Source organism: Antechinus flavipes, chromosome 2, assembly GCF_016432865.1.
Source record: "Antechinus flavipes isolate AdamAnt ecotype Samford, QLD, Australia chromosome 2, AdamAnt_v2, whole genome shotgun sequence".
NCBI lineage: Eukaryota > Metazoa > Chordata > Mammalia > Dasyuromorphia > Dasyuridae > Antechinus > Antechinus flavipes.
In genome coordinates, this window is record NC_067399.1 from 461904360 (window position 1) to 461927432 (window position 23073).

The 23073-nt window shown below is 34.5% G+C and overlaps 1 protein-coding gene across 1 annotated transcript in view; it reads right to left on the reverse strand.

The window, feature by feature from the left end:
• Nucleotides 1-2270: 2270 nt before the first annotated feature.
• The window catches only part of MEGF9 (multiple EGF like domains 9), a 108752-nt gene continuing 87949 nt past the window's right edge, over nt 2271-23073 (reverse strand). Inside the window, exons 4-6 of the mRNA XM_051979532.1 lie at nt 11738-11881; nt 9387-9656; nt 2271-7072 (exon numbers count right to left, since the gene is read on the reverse strand). Of these exons, the coding sequence (XP_051835492.1) occupies nt 6621-7072; nt 9387-9656; nt 11738-11881 (866 nt within the window). The 3' untranslated portion in view covers nt 2271-6620. The remainder of the gene's footprint in view (nt 7073-9386; nt 9657-11737; nt 11882-23073) is intronic.

Consider the following 23073-nt stretch of genomic DNA (forward strand, 5'->3'; position numbering starts at 1 on the left):
ACTTACAAGATAATTATTTATTTGGAATATTGTCCTTAAACCCATAAATACACTCCAACTTTGACTAGGGTAGTAGGTAGCTTAGCCTCTTACTTCCCTAAGGCTATAGTCATTAGGATCATAAATTCACTTAGAAGAAACTATATAATCCAACCATTTTCTTTTAAAGAATTTAGGCCCAGAAATCTATCTGATAGTAAACTGGGATTTAATCACAAATCTTTTTGCTTCAAATCCACTATTCTTTCAATGGACCATTTAAGCCATGCTGTCTTTCATTAGGAGGAATTTTTTAAGCCCTCCATTTACTTTACAGAACTTCTCACTTCATTCTTGATTTCATTTTTTCCTGCATCTTCTCATATTTTACTCTAGAAATAATCTCTTCTCAATTGGTTCCTTTCTTCAGCATGTTTGTTTTTTTCCAATTCTAAAAAACTATCAATTCTTCATTCCCACTCAGCATCATACCTCTCTCCTTTCCTTTGTTGTAAAGTTGGTTATTATTCTCTGATGCCTTTGCTTCTGCCCTATTCACATCGGCCTCATGCCTTTGCAATCTGGCTTGCAACTTCACTGCTCTTCAAAAATTGCTTTATTAAAGGTCATTACTAATCTAATCAAAAGATCCAAAGATCTGTTTTCACTCCTTATCTTTTATGACCTTCCTGTAGTAAACCCTTCATTCTAAATAACCTCTCTACCTATGGTTTCCTGGTTACTATAATCTCCTGGTTTTTCTCTTCACCAACCACTCCTGTCTCCATTGACCCTTATCTTTTAATTTCTTAATGTGTGTATTTCCAAAAATTGTCTTCTGATTTCTCTGTTTCCCTTAGCAATTTCAATCTCTTCCCATGGTTCAACTATTACCTCCACATAGATGACTCCCAAATGATATCTACAGGACCAACTTCATTTCTGAGTTCTCTTCCCATATCTTATTTAGTATGTTGTTTAGATAATTCAAACTCAATATTGAGTGGAAAAAATCTAATTTCCAAAATCTTATTTTCCTCAAAATCAATTCCTCTCAAAAATGATATTACCATTTATTCAATCTCCCATGTTCAAAATCTTGGTGTCAATGTAGTACTATGCATTCTATTTCCAGACTTATTGAAATGTTTGTTGATTGATTCATGGGTCACTTTCTACTTGAAATCATTTCCAAACCCATAATTGTTAGTGATAGTTTTCTCTTCAAATTTTCTTATCATTAAGATATGTCTTATTTCAGTAGAAAATTCTTTTAGGCTTTTGAATTTTGCTTTGTTTTTATATCCACAATGCCAAGTATAATGTCTTATATATAGCAAGCACTAAATATTGCTGGATTGAATCAGTCACAAAATGCTATAGAATGGGATACAAGGTAGGGTAAAGATATTGACTTTTTACTGCCAGAAGTGCAGTGTTCATTTGATCCCAAGGTGTTTTTCTGGTCTGGGCTGCTTTGCTCCTACTTAGCCTATTAGTTTTGCCCTATTGCAACTCAAGAATACCTGAACTCAAGTCAATAAGCCTCATCCTCCCCAGAAGTATGGAATATAGGTATATACCATTGCACCAGAACTTGTTCTTACTTTGTTTAAAATGTTTATTATTTTAATTCTTTACTCAAGTTTTCTTCTCATGGCTCATTATGAATGGAGTTGATCCTGCCTTTTTGGAGGCTCTTATCAATTTTATTGGAACCTACATCAATCTGGGATGGTTTTATGTGTGAGCCCAGTCAGACTATTATTTCTGTTTTATTATTTTATTATTTCTAAGTACCAATTTCAGTCAGAGAAATTCATCATCAAACTAGTTGTAGAGTGAAGGTTGTTTTGGCCATAGCAACTCTTGAAGACCATATAGGAAGTCATACAATAGAAGCGACATGAGTTGTATTAGGGAAGAATCACTGATAAAATCTCAGATAACACTTTTATATAAACACAACACTATTTAAAAGAGTAACAGTTGGTTTTTAGGATTTCATTTGGATATTTACTTCATTTTATTGTGAATGTTAAATTTATAATCACAAAAAATAGATTAATAAATATAATTTGTCTTATTGTTTGGAAAATTGATTACTATGTTGATATTCTCTAAATGATTTATGTGAAATTCAGTTGTGTTCTGTTTATATGTTTTTTTTTTTTCCTTGAGTGAAGAGCCCAAAAGATGTTGTGTGAAAACCAATTGATTCCCTATCAGGGGCCTTATTAAATTAAAACATATTTTTAGATTACATCTAAAAAAAAGGCAAAGAGCCAATATACAATAGGTACAAATTATATACATTTATTTTTAATCATTTTAAATAACACTCTTGTATAAATTCTTTCATATATTCAAATCATACACATTTTTAGAAATTTATTTTGAAGCTAGTACAGTAAATGTATGAGACATGTTTGTAAATTTGCATTAGAATTTTAGTGAGATAAAGAGAAATTCATTCACTGCTTCAGATAGACATATATCACAATAGGTTGACTGAATTGACTAGCAGAACTCTTGTGCCTTTAAATCAAATCTAGTTTTTAATCATTTCATTTGACTTAGGCTTGGGACCTGGCTTCACATCTTTTAGTTGCTTTAGTATATGATAAGTATGAATTGTATCTGTTGAAATAAGGATGATTACAATTACAACAATCTTGGAAAATACATCATTCAACCATTGATACCTTATTGATCAAAAGCCTTTGGTCCCTAGGATATCATTTGGTTTTTTCAGATAAGTTCCTATTAGTTAAAATGGCTCTTACTTTTCCCCTGGGCAGACATCAGCTAATATCCAGAGCACAGACAAATAAATAATCCTTCTGTTACCAATCCACATCCCATTCCCATCCCCTCCCCCAAAGACGACCAACCATCTCTCCATTTGCAAAGAATTTTTGGGAGATTTGTCAGGGTTTTTTTTTTCCTTTCTTTCACCTTTCTGACCTATCTAAAATATGTCTTTTAGGAATTTTCCATGAATGAGTGAATTTTATTTTCTTAATATACATGAACCATATAGTGCTCAGAATAGAAGAAATAGTTTAAATGATAATACATGTTCCTTGATAAAGAACTCTCTTCCTTGAGGGAAGGGAACATAGATCAACACATATATATCCTATGAAGTACCCCCATCTCTATCTCTACAGGCCCAAATTAAATGTCCTATAGTGCTACTTTCAATTCAAGATGCAAAGTAAGGGTCCCTGATTAAGAGGAAGAATCTTGGCAAGATATGAATTTCCCAGGATCTTTGAGACCAAAAATGGTGAGCACAGTAAACTGATATATGGTATGATTTAAGGTCCCCAATTCAAAAAATCTTTCCCTTCTATCCCCAACATCCATTATCCTCTTTTAAAACACAAGCATATGTTTATGGGTGACATAATGAGTCCCTCAGAAAATGGAATGAATTCATCATGAATGAGTTCTCTGGGAATGGAAAAAGTCAGGTGGTTGGAGATTACTGGATATTTGTGTTCTAAAAGGTTTAAGAGAACAAAGAAAAGATAAATGATATTCAGCAGAGCATGCAATGCCTTGCATATAATACTCAGAACAAAACTGATCTCTTTAGAAGTTTTGTATAAAACTGACTCCATTTGGGAATCTATCTCCTGAAATGATGACAGAGATGGCAGAAATGATGTCATTGCCTGATAGCAGTCAGCACCTGCTCTTTTCCCAATCAAATTCACATAAGGTAGTTTTGTCTTATTTAGTAATATGCTAATTCCTAAAGATTTCTAACATCTGGATCCTTGCAACCATTGAGTTTTTCAAATCATGTTCACTATCCTATAATTTATGAAGACCTTTTCCCTTAGGATGTACAGAGAAGTCATATTCAACTGTTAGTTTGTCAAGTTATAAATTCCAGAGCTTCTGACTCAAAATATTGTGGGTTTTTGCATTCTATTGCAAGTAGTGGGTCATATTTTAATTGATTATTATGATAAAGAGAAATTTCTAAGAACAAGGCTAGAGGTACTAAAACATTGAAAGAAATTTCATTGGCTTGAATTATACAAGACGGTGTATATGTAGGGGAAATGAAAAAAGTAGTTGATAAGCACATTCAACTCTTTATAGTTCCTTTTAAGGGCTTGATTCTGATATTGATGTGTGGATAAAAGTCCTGACTACCTCTATCAAACTTTTAAAGCCTAAAATTTACCTTATTTCCTAATTGGTTTAATTCTAATTGCAGACACTGAATTTCTCTCATGTCTGTTTTAACAGAACATAAGCAAATTGGACATTTTATTAGTATCACAAATAGAATCAACTTCAGCTTCAGTGGAGTCTAATGACAGATTGGAGCTCCTCAGTGGTATGGCCTTCTAAAACAATGGAAAAAATCTGTACAAATGGCTTCACCCATACATGCGATTTCTTCTTATTTCTGTTGTACATGACTGAATGAAGAAATTGACCATCTGTTCCCCCCACCTCCCAAGCAATTGCTATTAGGCCAAAAGCAATAAATAACCAGACTACTAAAACTATTAAAAGCAAAGGCAAGGGACTGACCTAGAAGTAACTGGTAACACAAGTGTGGTATCTTAGTGCTAGATTTGAACTAGTCTTTGATTCTGATCATGAATTCTCCTTTTGAGATACTTCTCATTGCATCTTACTTATTGACATAAGTACTTAGAATCTTGGAATTTCAAACCTAGGAGGAATCTTAAAGATTATGTAGCTAAACCATCTTACCTTGTAAATAAGGAAATTCAGGTTCACAGATGTTTAATGACTTAGCTAATTCATACAGCTAGTCATCAACAGAGCAGAAATCAAAATGCAGGTTCTTTTCTTATATACCCTGCTGCTATTTCCTTTGCCTTTTAATATTTCTTTTAAAAAATCATTTTGATTGATGATTTTAACCCATGTCCAAATGGCTTATGTGTAGTCTAGACCTTAAATTTTGGAACATGCTAGAAGACTTGGTTTTCAAAGATGTCAAAGTGGAGACAGTATATTTGCTTTACGGTTACTTCATACATATAGTCTGTCTTGGAGGGGTGTGTGAAGAAGGTATGGAATAATATATGTTTTAGAAGTGAGCACTTTATATCCTTCCAGGCATAACCCCCTAACCCCTAACTATGCAATATGAGAAGTAGAGTCTGTGCAAATTGGATAGCTTGTTATATCTGCATCATCATATTGACACAGTGGCCTGACAATTGAGTAAGAACATTTTTTTTTTTAAGGGAGGAATCAAAATATAGAAATTTTACTGACAGGAAGAATAGGGGCCTCTGGTGAAATGACAATAACTCTTCATTTCTTTTGAAATGAGAATTTCCCCATTTCTTTTGGAAGACTATCATCTACATCCAGGAGACTACTAGCAAAATGAAACTTATGTACCAACTACCATTTTACATTCGTCCTCATGATGTAAAATTAGATGTTTATGAAGAGTGAGGCAGCATCTCATTAAGCAGTAAGTGGGAAGATTTTGCAACCCAAGGTAGCCTCCAAATTTACTGAAACTTATTTTTTTTTAAACTATATATAACTATTCTCATCCTTTTAAAATCAAAAGGTGGGTAATTCTAAGGCTGAGTTGCAGGAAGGAGGGACTGAAGGGTGAGAAGATAATAAAAAGAAATATGCAACCTCTTAAAAATTGCCCCTGACATCCAAGAAGGGACTTAAAATGATTGATATTCACCAGAGGCCCAGCTCCAGCAATATTGCCATCTATATTACAGGGTTTTTTTTAAAAACCAATTCTTGTATTTTCTTTTTTACAATGCCACTAACTTCTGCTGTACAAATAAATTCTAGATGATAAAATATGACATGATTTTTTTTTACAAATAGTTACAAATTCAATGTTGATAAGATATGCTACATTATCTATATACACATTGTTTCTAGGAAGGGGCATTAATAACAAACTGAGACCCTGAAGGGGTCAACTTCTTCTTCATGGACATTGCTCTATTCTAGCTTTCAGCCCAAGAATCTCATCCTACACTTTATTATATCACTAGGTGATAATTCAGTAGGGAGAAACTTTCCAAGAATCTCCTAGGAATTCATTTGTCCCCAATTCCAGAAACAATAGAGAACTGCTTATTGCAATGCTTGTGGCTCATCAGTTTTTTCTCATTGAAATCTCTCAGGAGAGTAAAATGGAGATTCATCCCTGTCCCACCTTGAAAATAAATGTGTATTAGGAATGTATATGAAGACTTCCAACAGTCCTTTCCCTCCTAAAAAGACATCAATCATCCTGTGGCAGACTGCTTGGTGGACACTGGCTTCCCCAGGAGCTTCTCAGGAAGTTGGATATGAGATTCACTACAGAGTTTGGTCTTGCTACACACTCCTGCATGGCTGGGTACAAAAATATATTTTGCTTCAAGTCCTTAACAACAATGAATTCTATGGATCTTCTTGGGGAAATGAAGGATGACAGGCTGAAGGCATTACAAATTTTTACCTGAAATTTTGGGATGCACTACACACCTTTGCTTTTTCATCAAGCAAGGCCAGGCTCTGCCCCTGGGCAACATGGCTGCGGCTGCTCCCTTCAATAAGCACTGTAGATTTAACAACACTAGAGGAATTTGGTGCACTCTGTTCAGGTCTTAAGCTTTGTAGTTATGTATAGGAGTTGTAAGTGTTAGCTGTCCATTGGGTGCCACCTCATTGCCATCATCTTCCAATAAGCCAGACACGTCAGCATTGGGGATGCTGTCATGGTAACTGCTGAAGCTGATGTTGTCCTCTTTCAGTTCAATGGTCCAAAAGGGAGCATTGAGTTTTCGGTTTTGATACTCCCTGTATGTGTACACAGCCCCCACAAATCCCATGAGCAGGACCACCACAATGATGATGACTGTCAAAATGATGATGTTGAATTGGGTCCATGATACATCAGCTAACGCTGAAGTGCTGTTTTCAGAAGATCCTATTGAAAAGATAGGCTGCAGAGTGGTGGGAGTAAATGTACTATTTGTAACCGTAGTGGGTGATGATGTAGACAAAGTGGCATTAGAAACCAAAGTGGTAGACCCTTCAGTCGTAGTAACAACAATTTCTGAAAATAAAGACATAAAATAAAAACAGAATTATCTAGTGTTGGGCATGACTATAAAAGAGCTCTACAAGAGATCTTAGAACAAAGAATGTCAAGTTACAGATTAGCAGATCTGAAAAAAGTCTTAGAGGGCATCTATCTAGTTCAACTCTTTCGTTTAGTAAATAAGGAAATTGAGATTCAAGTCAGAGAGGTTAAATAACTGGATTGATTTTATACTGCTAGAATTTGAACTCAGGTTTCATGAAGTCCAGGTTATTGCTCTTTCAGAACACTGTACAAAGTGTTCTTATCAATGCACTAAAAAAGGAAAGAACTAGTTTTTAAAATAAGTATCTTGATAAGAATGAAGGTCTAGAAATCTAGAACAACGAGCACTATATATACATGGCTGGCATTGCATTGTGTGTGTGTGTGTGTGTGTGTGTTTGTGTGTATACCATCTTTCTCCCCCCCCCCGCCCTGAGGCAGTTGGAGTTAGGTGACTTGCCCAGGGTCACACAACTAGGAAGTGTTAAGTGTCTGAGATCATATTTGAACTCAAGTCCTCCTGACTTCAGAGCTGGTGCTGTATCCACTGCGCCATCTAGCTGCCCCTATATATACCATCTTAACATTTTCAGGAAGTGTCTTTCAAGATTCCCTTTGGTGGATTAGTATAAATTCTTCCAAGTCACTGAATATGTCATTACTGATACCTAAAGCCTATGTTAAAGTAGGTAGTGAGGATGTATCCATGTAGAATTCCACAGTAAATACTTGAACTCAAGTAATGCTAACATAACTAGAGATTTTCACAAAAGCAGCACAGCATAGTAGAATAGGATTTAAGTCTCAGATCTGCTACTCATTAAGTATATAACTAGTGAAGTCATCTCAATTATCTGAGTCTCAGTGTCCTCATCTACTAAATGGAGATAATATTTGTATTATTTGCTTTAGAGACTTGCTATAAAAATCAAATGAGATATTAGAAGTGAGAGCATTTTACAATCAAACTGTAAATGTGGGCTATTAGTTTACTAACATCTTGAGCATTTTGACTTTCTCAATACATTATATACCATCCATCAATATATCTAAATCTTTTGTAACTTTGTTTTAATTTTCTACATGCAAAAAAAAAAAAGCTTTGTTACATGATAATTTATTTTGAATAGCAAACTGCAATTATTCTCCAATCTCTACAGCTAAGAAAATAATGTGGTATACTTGAGAGGAAAGTGGACTTGAAAGTTAAAACAACCAGGATTATTATAATTGTCCCACTTATTAGTTATGTTAGTTAGGGCAAATCATCTCAGTTGATTTACATCTAACTTTCTTTTTCTATAAAATGGGGAAAATAATTACTTGTACTAAATAATTGTCATTCTTTGACTCTCAATTTTCTCATCTGCCAAGGCTGTTGTGAGCAAGTGCTTGCTAAATTGTTACATAAATATGGGCGGCCATCATTTTATTATTACAATAAAAACTAATGGTGATTATGACAAGAACTCAAAGATATCTCTTGCAAAGAACTCTAGGCTGTCAACAAAGTATACTATCAAACTATAGACCTACTTGGAAAGAATTTAGATGGCTGCTACATGTAGTGTGAAACTATAGAGAACAAAAAATAATGAGAGGACATCTTAATTACTAATTTGGAAACAATATAGGCCAAATAAAAGTGTAAAAAACACATAATAATCCAGTCTCAACACATAACACTGACTAGCTGTATGACCCTGGGCAAGTCACTTAACCCCAATTGCCTTCCCCCCAAAAAACAAACAAAACACAGACACAAACACACACAATGACTGCCTAAGATCCAAGGCAGGCCTCAAATTTCCTGAGTTGACAATGAAAGTTTAGGAGGGATGCAAGCAAATCAGAAAAGAGATTTCTCTAGCCAATCATCTCAAAATCCACTTTTGGAATCCATGAACATAGAAATATGAATAGCTCATTTTGTTGCCAATGAAATGGAAACAATAGTAAATGGAAACAAAATTTCCTCAAGAAACAGCAGTCAAAGATTTTAGGATCTCTTACTTTTGAATAAAGTCATAGCAGTTGAATTTGCTATGAAATCTAATCCCTTCATATTTATATAATATTCAAATATCAAGTCTATTGATATAAAATCTTGCAAAAGTACTGCCTGAATCGAAGGAAGTGTAAAGGGATAGTAGTGGCAGAAATGGGAAAGGCATTTTGGGGGCTAGATAGGAACTATGATTGATTTTGCAATGAACAAAGCTAAGTGAGTTCTTCCTGAAAATGTTTCTGGGAGGCTTAAAAACACTCTTAGTTGAGGGTTTACCTTTTTTGATGCAGTTTCCTTTGAGGTCTCTGACATAACCTTCCCAGCAGTTCTCACAATGAAAACCAGTAGTATTGTGGAGACAGTCAATGCATTCACCACTCTCTGGCTTGCAGATCTTTGGAGTTTTATTTGAGTCCACATGACCACCACATTCACACTTTACACAGATACTGTCAGAGTTGTAGTAGCCATTTTCACAGACATTGCAGTTTGGACCTGTATAACCCTCTTTGCACTGATCACATTTAGGCACCAATTCCCCTGAATCTAAAAGAAACAAAACATCAATATACTTTCAAATGTAGGCTTAAAAAATAATAATATTGCTACTCCTGAAAAATGTTTTTTAAACCAATTCCTCCTACTTTCTACAGTCTAATACCAAGAGAAAAACAATATAAAATTAATGAGATCAGTATTAATTATAATACACCTGAATTCTAGAACAGTTCTTCCAATAATTAATTATATGGTTTTTGGCAATTAAACCCTCTTATGTTTTAACTTAACAAAATCACAAGATTTCGAAGGTTAAAAGAGACATTGGCAGTTCAGCTGTCCATCTCATATCCCAAAGGAGACCCTATTACCTTATACTTGACAAGTAGTCATCAAGCCTCTGCTAGGGAGGGCAACAGATATCTCTTCAAGGGGCAGTCTATTACACCTCTGGATTGCTCTAATCGTTAGGAAGTTCTTGACTTCAATCTCAATTTATCTCTTTGCAACTTCTACTCACTGTTTTTGGTTCTCCCTTCTGGGGCCAAGTGAAATAAGTCTAATCTATATTCTTCATGATTCCCTCAAATTTCTGAAGACAGCTTTAATTCCCCAGCCTTACATCTTTTTTTTCAGGCTAAATTCAGACTTCAATTGATCTTATAACACAGACTTGAGGCCTTTCACTATTTGGGTTGGACAACTCTGTACACTTGCCAGCTTATCAATGTTCTTCTGAACTATGGTACTCAGTACTATACACAATATTCCAGGTATGATACAACCAGGAATACAGTGGGATTATCATCTCCTTATTCCTGCAAGCCATGCTTCTATTACTATTGTCTAAAACTTATTATATATATATATCATCTCCTTATTCCTGCAAGCCATGCTTCTATTACTATTGTCTAAAACTTATTTTATATATATATATATATATATATATATATATATATGTATATATTTAGTTTTGGTTGCCACAATAATATTGTTGATGACAAATTAGGGAACTAGACTAGGTGGTTTCTATAGAATGTATCCATTCAGTCAAAAAATATTAAACATTTAATATAAGGCAATCAATGACACAAAGATTCTGGCACTTCACTACAATCTAGATTCTGAAGCCCCTTCTATTTCACACTTACTAGACTGCACAGTCCCTTCAAACTCAAACATCTTAGCATTCATTTATTCTATTAGCTGCTTGGTTTCCAGGGACTATGAGGGGGAAATCTGGGTTATCTATTTAGTAGGAAAGGAATGAAATATACACAGAAAGGAAGTCTAAATAATAGCAACCTATTAGAGATATCTAATTAATGTTTAATCCTCAAAGACAAGATAAAGTAGGGCTTTAACAATAGTTGACAGAGTAGTGATTGGTTCCAAAAATTATGTGCAGAAACAGCTTATATTGAATAATATTTGGCAAACTGCCTATTCATACCACGTAGCATAATAAAGGTTTCAAAACATAAAATTATCTGTCAATGTATATATGAATTCCTGCTAAATAATTGTGATAGAACTTGGTAGTTTATTTTGGCATAATAAAGAAATTAGCAAGAGGATAGCCAAGTTATCAGACTAAAATTTCATTCAGGTGAGAAAAATATTTCCAGTGCAGAGCTCTGAAACAGGAAGCACTAGCCATTTTGTAGGATTAATGATATTCCCCATGTCAGTATCACCTAAATAAATAATTGTCTGGATAAAAATCATCCTATTATGGTGAGTTAATTCCATATATGTGTTAATTTTGATTTCTGAATTTGGTCATAGTATTTTAGAGCTAGAAATAGAGTAGTACATGTTAGGGACTACATTTTACTCTCCTTATCTGGCAATTGAAGAAATTACAATGATAAAGCAATTGGTTATATAGGGAAAAGAGGTAGAGCCAAACTTAATACAAGAGCTCTGATTCTAAACTCAGAGCTCTTTCAGCTGCACTCAGCCATCTGGTTCAATAAAGAAGTTTGATTCAGTATTCATCAGGTTTTTCTAAGTCGAATATATCATGATATCCTAGTTCATACTTCAGTTAATAGTTAACATAAATGTTAACTGACTACTATAAATGTTAAACTTGTCCAGAATATAGATTTATGGAATAGCCTTACGTATGAAACAGCTGCCAGTAGATGTCACTGCCGAGCAAGGGCACCGAAGACATTTATGGAAGGCAGTGGGGCTCTTATAGAAACCATTTTTGCATCCTTCACAGTGGTCTCCTCTGCTGTTTCCCTGGCAGTTCAAACAGGTACCTGAAAGCAATTATTTAAAAAATTTTTTTAGCGTTTTAGGATCCTCATGTTTGTTTAAGGTAAAACTCATAGTAAAACACATATTACACTTGGGTTACATAATCAGTAAGTATCTGAGGCCAGATTTGAATTCATTTAGATCCAGGGGCTCTATCCACTGTATTCACAGAGGAAACTCAACAGTCTTCATCCTTAAGTAGCTTATCTCCTCTTGTGATGGAGATAAGGTGAGAGGACATATACACAGGTGATAGGATCACAAATGATAAATAAACACAAAACAACTCCAGAGGTGGGAAAACACTGACAAAATCAAAGGAATCATGAAAGGGCTTTTGGAGGGGGGCTTCAGTCAGTAAAAAGGGAGAATGAGCATATAGGCATGATTGACAGTCAGTGCAATAGCATGGAGGCAGGGCACAGAACTTTGAACTTGTTCTCATAAATATTTTAAGGAATTTATATTTGTACACTGATAAAGATTAGCTGAACTTGACACAATTCAATTGCTAAGCTTAACAATCTGAATCTCCCTAAATATTGTGATTTGCTATTATAAATATATCAGTAAATTAAATCTTCCTGAAAAGGAAAAAATATATAACAAATATAGTGAAAAATAACATCAATTATAAATCACTCTCAGGTTGTACTTGACCTAGATTGGGGAGAAAAGTACAGACTACATTCAGTCCAATTTTGTTTTCTTCAAAGGATCTATTTGTATGGAGAAGGATCCAGACCTCAGATATCATTGATTCAGGGTCAATTTCTGATGTAGAAACTCTCCCCACAAATGTAAATGGGCACATACCTCTCAGATTGCCTAAGATGACATGAAAAGATAATGACAAATGTTGGAGGGGATGTGGGAAACTAGGGCACTGATACGTTGTTGGTGGAATTATGAACAGATCCAACCATTCTGGAGAACAATTTGAAATTATGCTCAAAAAGTTATCAAACTGTGCATACCCTTTCATCCAGCAGTGTTACTACTGGGCTTATATCCCAAAGAGATTAAGATCTAAAGAAGGGAAAGGGACTCACATGTGCAAAAATGTTTGTGGCAGCCTTTTTTGTAATGGCAAGAAATTGGAAACTGAGTGGATGCCCATTTAATTGGAGAATATTATTGTATGGAATGTTATGGTATGTGAATATTATGGAATATTATTGTTCTGTAAGAAATGATCAGCAGGATATTTCAGAAAGGCTGGGAGAGACTTACATGAAGTAATGCTGAGTGAAATGAGAAGGACCAGGAGATCATTGGAAATGGCAATAGCAAGATTATCTAATGATCAATTCTGATGGATGTGGCTCTTCTCAACAATGAGATGATTGAGGCCAGTTCCAATGATTTTGTGATGATGAAAGTCATCTACACCCAGAGAGAGGACTGTGGGAACTGACTGTAGATTACAGTATTTTCATTTCTTTTTTTGTTATTTGCTTGAATTTTCCTTTCTTTCTCATTTTTCTTCCTTTTTGATCAGATTTTTTCTTGTGCAGCAGGGTATTTGTATAAGTATACATACATATATTCGATTTACATATATTTTTACTATGTTTAACATATATTGGATTAATTGCCTTCTAGGGGAGGGAACAGGGAGAAGGGGGGAAAATTGGAACACAAGGTTTTGCAAGGGTCAATGTTGAAAAATCCTTGCCTATGTTTTGAAAATAAAAAGCTTCGCAATAAGAGTCGAGAAAGATATTAAAGGAATTAGAGTAGGCAATGAGGAAACCAAACTATCACTCTTTGCAGATGATATGATGGTATACCTAGAGAACCCCAGAGATTCTACTAAAAAGCTATTAGAAATAATTCATAATTTTAGCAAAGTAGCTGGCTACAAAATAAATCCCCATAAATCCTCAGCATTTTTATACATCACCAACAAAACCCAACAGCAAGAGATACAAAGAGAAATTCCAGTCAGAATAACTGTTGATACCATAAAATATTTGGGAATCTATCTACCAAAGGAAAGTCAGGAATTATATAAGCAAAATTATAAAAAAGTCTCCACACAAATAAAGTCAGACTTAAATAATTGGAAAAATATTAAGTGCTCTTGGATAGGCCAAGCGAATATAATAAAGATGACAATACTCCCTAAACTAATCTATTTATTTAGTGCTATACCAATCAGACTTCCAAGAAAATATTTTAATGATCTAGAAAAAATAACAACAAAATTCATATGCAACAATAAAAAGTCGAGAATCTCAAGGGAATTAATGAAAAAAAATCAAATGAAGGTGGCCTAGCTGTACCTGATCTAAAATTATATTATAAAGCAGCAGTCACCAAAACCATTTGGTATTGGCTAAGAAATAGATTAGTGGATCAGTGGAAAAGGTTAGGTTCACAAGACAGAATAGTCAACTATAGCAATCTAGTGTTTGACAAACCCAAAGACCCTAACTTCTGGGATAAGAATTCATTATTTGATAAAAACTGCTGGGATAATTGGAAATTAGTATGGCAGAAATTAGGCATGGACCCACACTTAACACCATATACCAAGATAAGGTCAAAATGGGTCCATGACCTAGGCATAAAGAACGAGATTATAAATAAATTAGAGGAACATAGGATAGTTTATCTCTCAGATTTGTGGAGGAGAAAGAAATTTGTGACCAAAGATGAACTAGAGATCATTATTGATCACAAAATAGAAAATTTTGATTACATCAAATTAAAAAGCCTTTGTACAAATAAAACTAATGCAAACAAGATTAGAAGGGAAGCAACAAACTGGGAAAACATCTTCACAGTTAAAGGTTCTGATAAAGGTCTCATTTCCAAAATATATAGAGAACTGACTCAAATTTATAAGAAATCAAGCCATTCTCCAATTGATAAATGGTCAAAGGATATGAACAGACAATTTTCAGAGGATGAAATTGAAACTATTACCACTCATATGAAAGAGTGTTCCAAATCATTATTGATCAGAGAAATGCAAATTAAGACAACTCTGAGATACCACTACACACCTGTCAGATTGGCTAAGATGACAGGAAAAAATAATGATGAATGTTGGAGGGGATGCGGGAAAATTGGGACACTGATGCATTGTTGGTGGAGTTGTGAACGAATCCAACCATTCTGGAGAGCAATCTGGAATTATGCCCCAAAAGTTATCAAATTGTGCATATCCTTTGATCCAGCAGTGTTTCTATTGGGCTTATATCCCAAAGAAATACTAAAGAAGGGAAAGGGATCTGTATGTGCCAATATGTTTGTGGCAGCCCTGTTTGTAGTGGCTAGAAACTGGAAAATGAATGGATGCCCATCAATTGGAGAATGGCTGGGTAAATTGTGGTATATGAATGTTATGGAATATTATTGTTCTGTAAGAAATGACCAACAGGATGAATACAGAGAGGACTGGAGAGACTTACATGAACTGACGCTGAGTGAAATGAGCAGAACCAGGAGATCATTATACGCTTCGACAACAATATTTTGATGGAAGTGGATTTCTTTGACAAAGAGACCTAACTGAGTTTCAATTGATAAATGACGGACAGAAGCAGCTACACCCAAAGAAAGAACACTGGGAAACGAATGTGAACTATCTGCATTTTTGTTTTTCTTCCCGGGTTATTTATACCTTCTGAATCCAATTCTCCCTGTGCAACAAGAGAACTGTTCGGTTCTGCAAACATATATTGTATCTAGGATATACTGCAACATATCCAACATATATAGGACTGCTTGCCATCTAGAGGAGGGGGTGGAGGGAGGGAGGGGAAAAATCGGAACAGAAACGAGTACAAGGGATAATGTTGTTAAAAAATTACCCTGGCATGGATTCTGTCAATATAAAGTAATTATAATAAAAAAAAAAAAAGAAAATAAAAAGCTTCAATTAAATAAAGGAAAACAAAATAAAACAAATGTAGATGGACAACTCATCTGAAATTTACAATCATAATTGGTTTGGGCACTGGAGGGATTAAATTACTTACCCAGGGTACAAAGCCAATGTGTTTTAAAGGGTAGAACTTGAATTTAGGCCTTCCTAACTGTAATAATATCTACTTACTGTGCTATACAATCTCTAAATAAGTTAGAAAATGCCTACTGATTAGCTTTAGATTTTAGTTAACAGCACTTAATCCTAACTTTCAAATTTTTCTGTTCTCTGAATAAGTAGGATACATTACATTTTATAGATTATTTATTTTCAATAATGGCCAAGTATGTGTGGAATGAGAGTAAGAAAGTGGGGGTTGAGTGAGGCAAGATGAGTCTGGTGAGAGAGGTGGTCAAATACATAGATTTAAATTCTGAAGAGACTCTATTCGGGGAAGAGGAGAAGCTGCTTTTTCCCAGAAGATTGATTATACTATCTTCTCCCCATCTTTGAATTCCCCTTTTCCATTAAAAAAAATTAATGCAGGGAAATGATTTTAAGGAAATATATCCATTATGATAAGTTGTTAGGTTATAAGTTCTGATCTGGGAGAGGTTTATATGATATCCCAATCATTTTGGCATATCTTATCTAGCCCTATAAAGAAAAAAGCAAGTTGGCAGCTGTTAAAAGACAATCCATAGAATATTAAGGCTGAAAGTGACCTTAGAGATTATATATATTCCATCCTTATCTTCATTTTGAGGGAAGGGAAACTAAGAACAGAAAAAGAGATGAGAGCCACTCAAATTTATGCAATTAGCTAATGATGGCCAAAATTAAAATCCAGGTTTCCCAATCCAAATCCGAAGCAGTATCTACAAGAACCCCAGAGATTCTGCTAAAAAGCTATTAGAAAGAATCCACACCTTTAGCAAAGTTGCAGGATACAAAATGAACTCACATAAGTCATCAGCATTCTTATATATCACTAACAAAATCCAATAGAATTACAAAGAGAAATTCCATTTAAAGTAACTATCAATAGTATAAAATATTTAGGACTATATCTGCCAAGGGAAGATCAAAAACTTTGTGAGCAAAACTACAAAACACTTTCCACACAAATAAAGTCAGATCTAATCAAATGGAAAAATATTAAATGCTCTTGGATAAGGTGAGCAAATAGAATAAAGATGACAATACTACCTAAACTAATCTATTTATTTAGCACTATACCAATCAGACTCCCCCAAAACTATTTTAATGACCTAGAAAAAATAACAACAAAGTTCATATGGAAAAACAAAAGGTCAAGAATTTTAAGGGAACTAATGAAAAATCAAATGAAGGTGGCCTAGCTGTACCAGATCTAAAATTATATTATAAAGCAGCGGTTACCAAAACCATTTGGTATTGGCTAAGAAATAGACTAGTTGATCAGTGGAATAGGTTAGGTTCAAAGGACAAAAAAGTCAGTAACTTTAATAATCTAGTGTTTGACAAACCCAAAAACCCAAGCTTTTGGGATAAGAACTCACTGTTTGACAAAAATTGCTGGGAAAATTGGAAATTAATATGGCAGAAACTAGGCATTGAACCACACTTAACATCGTACACCAAGATAAGGTCAAAATGGGTTCATGACCTAGGCATAAAGAATGAGATTATAAATAAATTAGAAGAACATAGGATAGTTTCCCTCTAAGACCTGTGGAAGAGGAAGGAATTTATGACCAAAGAAAAACCAGAGATCATTATTGATCACAAAATAGAAAATTTTGATTATATCAAATTGAAAAGACTTTGTACAAACAAAACTAATGCAGACAAGATTAGAAGGGAAGCAATAAATTGGGAAAACATTTTTACAGTCAAAGGTTCTGATAAAGGCCTCATTTCTAAAATATATAGAGAACTGTCTCTAATTTATAAGAAATCAAGCCATTCTCCAATTGATAAATGGTCAAAGGATATGAACAGACAATTCTCAGAGGAAGAAATGGAAATTATCTCTAGCCATATGAAAAGATGCTCCAAGTCATAATTAATCAGAGAAATGCAAATTAAGACAACTCTGAGATACCCTTACACACTTGTCAGATTGGCTAGAGTGACAGGGAAAGATAATGTGGAATGTTGGAGGGGATGTGGAAAAACTGAGACATGTTATATGTAAAGGGCTGAAACTCTGAGTAGATGCACTGGAGTCAGACAACAGAGCACTTAAGGCTAAATAGTCTATTAGCATATGCTTAGAAAATGGTCCTTCCCACTATTCTGTGCTGGCTCCATTTTTTGATGTATATAGAGAATTGTAGGCGGGATTAGGGGGTGGAGTAAGACAAGCCAGAATCACTTTTGCAGTAGATGAAGAGAAGGGAGGTCAGGAAGAGCTTGCATCCATCCCTTTCACTTCTACCCATAAAGACCAAGAATAAAGACCAAGGACTTTTGCTTATCCTGATTCTGGCTGATTCTGAGGCATTCTCCTGTGGAGAACACTGAAACCAAGAAGGCCTCCAGAAAACTAGCTGAGCCCCAAGTGAAGGAGACAAGACTTTGAAGGAGACAATAAAGGATTTGGACTTTAATAGCTGACTGCATTTGGGGCGATTACTTTGAACTGAAACTAATGCTGCCTCCAGATACCCCAAGGAAACCCCAAAAAGAGAACATTACATTTTAGAGAAGAATATTACATAGGATGATTTCAGAAAGGCCTGGAGAGACTTACATGAATTGATGCTGAGTGAAATGAGCTGGACCAGTAGATCATTATACACTTCAACAACAATACTATATGATGATCAATTCTGATGGACGTGGCTCTCTTCAACAATGAGATGAACCAAATCAGTTCCAATAGAGCAGTAATGAATTGAACCAGCTACACCCAGTGAAAGAACTCTGGGAAATAAATATGAACCACTACATAGAATTCCCAATCCCTCTATTTCAGCAAAATAACTGTATGGAAATGTATATATATATAGTATTTAACATGTACTTTAACATATTTAACATGTATTGATCAACCTGCCATCTGGGGGAGGAGGTTGGGGGGAGGAAGGGGAAAAATTGGAACAAAAGATTTTGCAATCATCAATGCTGAAAAATTACCCATGCATATATCTTGCAAATAAAAAGCTATTAAAAAAAAAAGCAGTATATACTATGTCAGCATTCACAATCAAGCAAACAAGGCCTTAATGAAATGATCTCTCTGATTTCTCTAGTAGTTTCATAAACTATTTTTGTAATACTTACAATAACCCTAGAAGTGGTACATGTGTTTTCTTAATTTATAAATAAGAAACTGGAGACTCTTGAGTCACCCTATTAAGAAATGTCAAAGCTTGGATCTGAACTTCCTGATTCACAATCCAGAGTTCTATTTTTTGTGCTGGTAATAAAATGTCTTTGGCAGGGGAGGGAAGAAGTATCTAAGCAACTCAGGTGTTCATTAATAATCTAGTCCTTTAGGAATCAATTGACAGGACAGCTATATTTGATATCAAAAATATATATATATATATATATATATATATATGATGTATGTATATATATTTGGGCCATAATAAATGTTTGTCCTGAATAGCATATATATTCCAATCAGGCTTAAAGTTATGAAAGGTGCTTTATGTGCTAACTTGCTAAAATTTTATATGGGAGCTCTAGTCTTTGCAAATATCACAATGTTTTTTATTCGATAAATTCATTTATGAATGTTCCAAATTACTATTGATCAGAGAAATGCAAATTAAGACAATTCTGAGATACCACTACACACCTGTCAGATTGGCTAAGATAACAGGAAAAAATAATGATGAATGTTGGAGGGGATGCGGGAAAACTGGGACACTAATGCATTGTTGGTGAAGTTGTGAACGAATCCAACCATTCTGGAGAGCAATCTGGAATTATGCCCAAAAAGTTATCAAACTGTGCATACCCTTTGATCCAGCAGTGTTAGTACTGGGCTTATATCCCAAAGAGATACTAAAGAAGGGAAGGGACCTGTATGTGCCAAAATGTTTGTGGCAGCCCTATTTGTAGTGGCTGGAAACTGGAAAATGAATGGAGGCCCATCAATTGGAGAATGGTTGAGTAAATTGTGGTATATGAATGTTATGGAATATTATTGTTCTGTAAGAAATGACTAGCAGGATGAATACAGAGAGAACTGGCGAGACTTACATGAACTGATGCTAAGTGAAATGAGCAGGACTAGGAGATCATTATATACTTCAATAACGATACTGTTTGAAGATATATTCTGATGGAAGTGGATTTCTTTGACAAAGAGATCTAACTCGGTTTCAACTGATCAATGATGGACAGAAGCAGCTACACCCAAAAAAAGAACACTGGGAAATGAATGTAAACTGTTTGCATTTTTGTTTTTCTTCCTGGGTTATTTCTACCTTCTGAATCCAATTCACCCTGTGCAACAAGAGAACTGTTCGGTTCTGCACACATATATTGTATCTAGGATATACTGCGACATATTTAACATATATAGGACTGCTTGCCATCTAGGGGAGGGGATGGAGGGAGAGAGGGGAAAAATCGGAACAGAAGTGAGTGCAAGGGATAATGTTGTAAAAAATTACCTTGGCATGGATTCTGTCAATAAAAAGCTATCATAACAAAAAATTAATTAATTAATTAATTAGTTTCAAAATGTTAAGAAGATTTTCCAGAACAAATAGCAATATACTGTTATTTTGTTTGCATTATGCCTAATACCTTATAATTAGTACTCCATAAAAATTATTATGGTATATTTGCATATGAAACAGAGAAGAGAGAATATCAGCTTTTAAAACCCAAAGTGTCAGGGAAATGATGTCTATTAAAGAAAGTATAAATTTTTAGTGGCTTTGTGTTTTTTGTTTGCTTTTTGGTCCAGGCCTGCAATTTCATGGATGTGGGGGACTCCTATCAGTGCATAATGGCAACTGTTTTGTAGCATAGTTGCCAGGAGCACTGAGAATTTAAGTGATTTGCTCAGCGTATGTACATAACTAATACATACCAGAGGCAAGACCTCTACCTACTTTACCAAATAGTGATGGTAAAAATTTTGTTCTATGAATAAATTTCATATTCTATCTGAAAAAAATGAACAAATAAGATAATTCATGATAAGAAACTACACTTTATTGTTTTGGGGCAGAGGCAGGGTTTTGATGATTGCCCTTAGTTTTCCTTTCTTGAATGCCAACCCAAAGTCTCCTTCAATTAGAATCAAATTCCTCTGGTTCCATGGTATAACCTCTTCTAGGATAACTACATTGATATCTTCACCACTGCTGCTAAGTCCCAAGTCCTTCACTTCAGAAGAGCACTCATCTTCATGAACAATACAAAGGTATATTCAGGGAAGTCCTTTGTGTCATTGTTGTTCAGTAATATCTGATTCTTTGTGACTCCATGGTCATTCTATCCTCCACTATCTCCTGATGTCATGTTCATTGTTTCCATGAAACTATCTATCCATTTCATCCTCTGTTGTTCCCCCTTTTCCTTTTATCTTCAATCAAATTCAAGCAACTTCCAAGACCTTGTTCCTCCAGTACTGAGTAGAAACTTAGATATTAAAGTCTGTAGTCAAAAACTGAAGTCCATAATATAAGAAGACAACCATTAAAGACCATTTAGCCTATCTTTTGGCATTATTGTAAGTTGTTCAACGACCAACTAATGACACAGCATGCTTTACCACAAGATTCCTGATGGCTGCTCCTTCAGTAGATTTCTGAATGTCTAAAACATTGTTTTTCATTCATACTTAAAAGTAAAATTTTTCTGGCTGCATCAAAACCAATTTTCCAGAAAAGACATTCAGGAATTTTGCAACCCCATTGTTGAAAATCTAGTAGAATTTGTAATTTTCCCTCATACAAATTAGAACACATGACCTAAAATGGTGACCAGAATAGAGAGGGGGCTGAAAACCAGAACAAATGAAAATCTAAGATGATAGACAGACATGTTTTCTTTTTCTTTTTAATATAAAAATGATTGTAGGGAAAATAATGACTTGTTCTACTTGACCAAAAGGGTAAAATTAGGACACGTGCTGGAATTACAAGGAGGCAGATGTTACCTATGTTCAAAAATGAAAAATGTTTTGGAAGATAAGAGTCTACAAAGTCTACTCCTACTGGAGATATTTAGGAGTAAACAACTTGTACATGATGCTAAGATTCACAATCCAAACAAGAGAGAAACAGCATGGGATTGTGGAAAGTACAATGAATTCAAAACTTAACTCTCTGGATCTCAGTTTACTACTTTCAAATATGAAGGGGATAGATTGGATGATTTCCAAGGTCTATTTAAAACAAATATGTGATTCTAATTATTAGGGGTAACTCAATTTGTTAAAAGTTTTACCAAGCAGAAGTTCCTGGAAAACAACTACATTTCTATATTTCTCTATGACTCATGTATTATTGATTAGTAATTACTAAGTGAATTCTTTATGTGAAATGGATATAGCTTAATGAGTTTATCTTAGTTTTGTGAATATTCCTCTAGAATTCTAAATGTAATAGTAAGCTACATTCCAATTAAATAGCAAATAGAAGTTTCAAAATAACCAGTTCATAATAAATTCAAGGCCAGTTCACTCAAAAATACGTGATAGAGAAGGGAAAACTGCCCTAGATTTTGAGAGTCTACTTCAAAAAATTTAGTGACAGCATCCTATAGCCTAAAATTTGATAAAGGAAGTTGATCCAAAAGATGTGGGAAGTTTTCAATGGTAATATTCCAATGAAATAAATATAGACGAATTTGATGAGGATTAAAGGAGGAGCTGTCTAAAAAGACTGTAGTCTTGGCCCTTTAGTCAGGGCACTAATAAATCAACTTAGATATTAAACACACGAGTAAAGGTGGAAGCAAGGTCAATTTAAAACAAAAGTATGACCTCTTCTTCTAAGAAGCTTTCTAAGTGCTTTAGTGCAAAAGCACTATGGCTCAAATGAGCTGAAGTTGTTGGCAAATTGTTGAACACCAAAAAGACTTTTAAAACTATAGCAAAGTTAGCAGGTGGCTTTAAAAAATCTTTTTTTGAAATTCTTTATTTTTTATAATACCCTCAGTTTCTGAAAATACCTCTTCTTCCCTCCTCTAGATTAAACACAATTTATAACAAAAAAAAACCCAATTAAGTCAAGATGAGTCCATTTCAAATCCCCCTGAATTCATTCCAAAAAAGGCTGCTGGCTCCTCTGAGAAGAAAGGATAATGATAATTAAAGCTGAAGACAGAACTATTCAACTCTTGATTTTTTTTTTT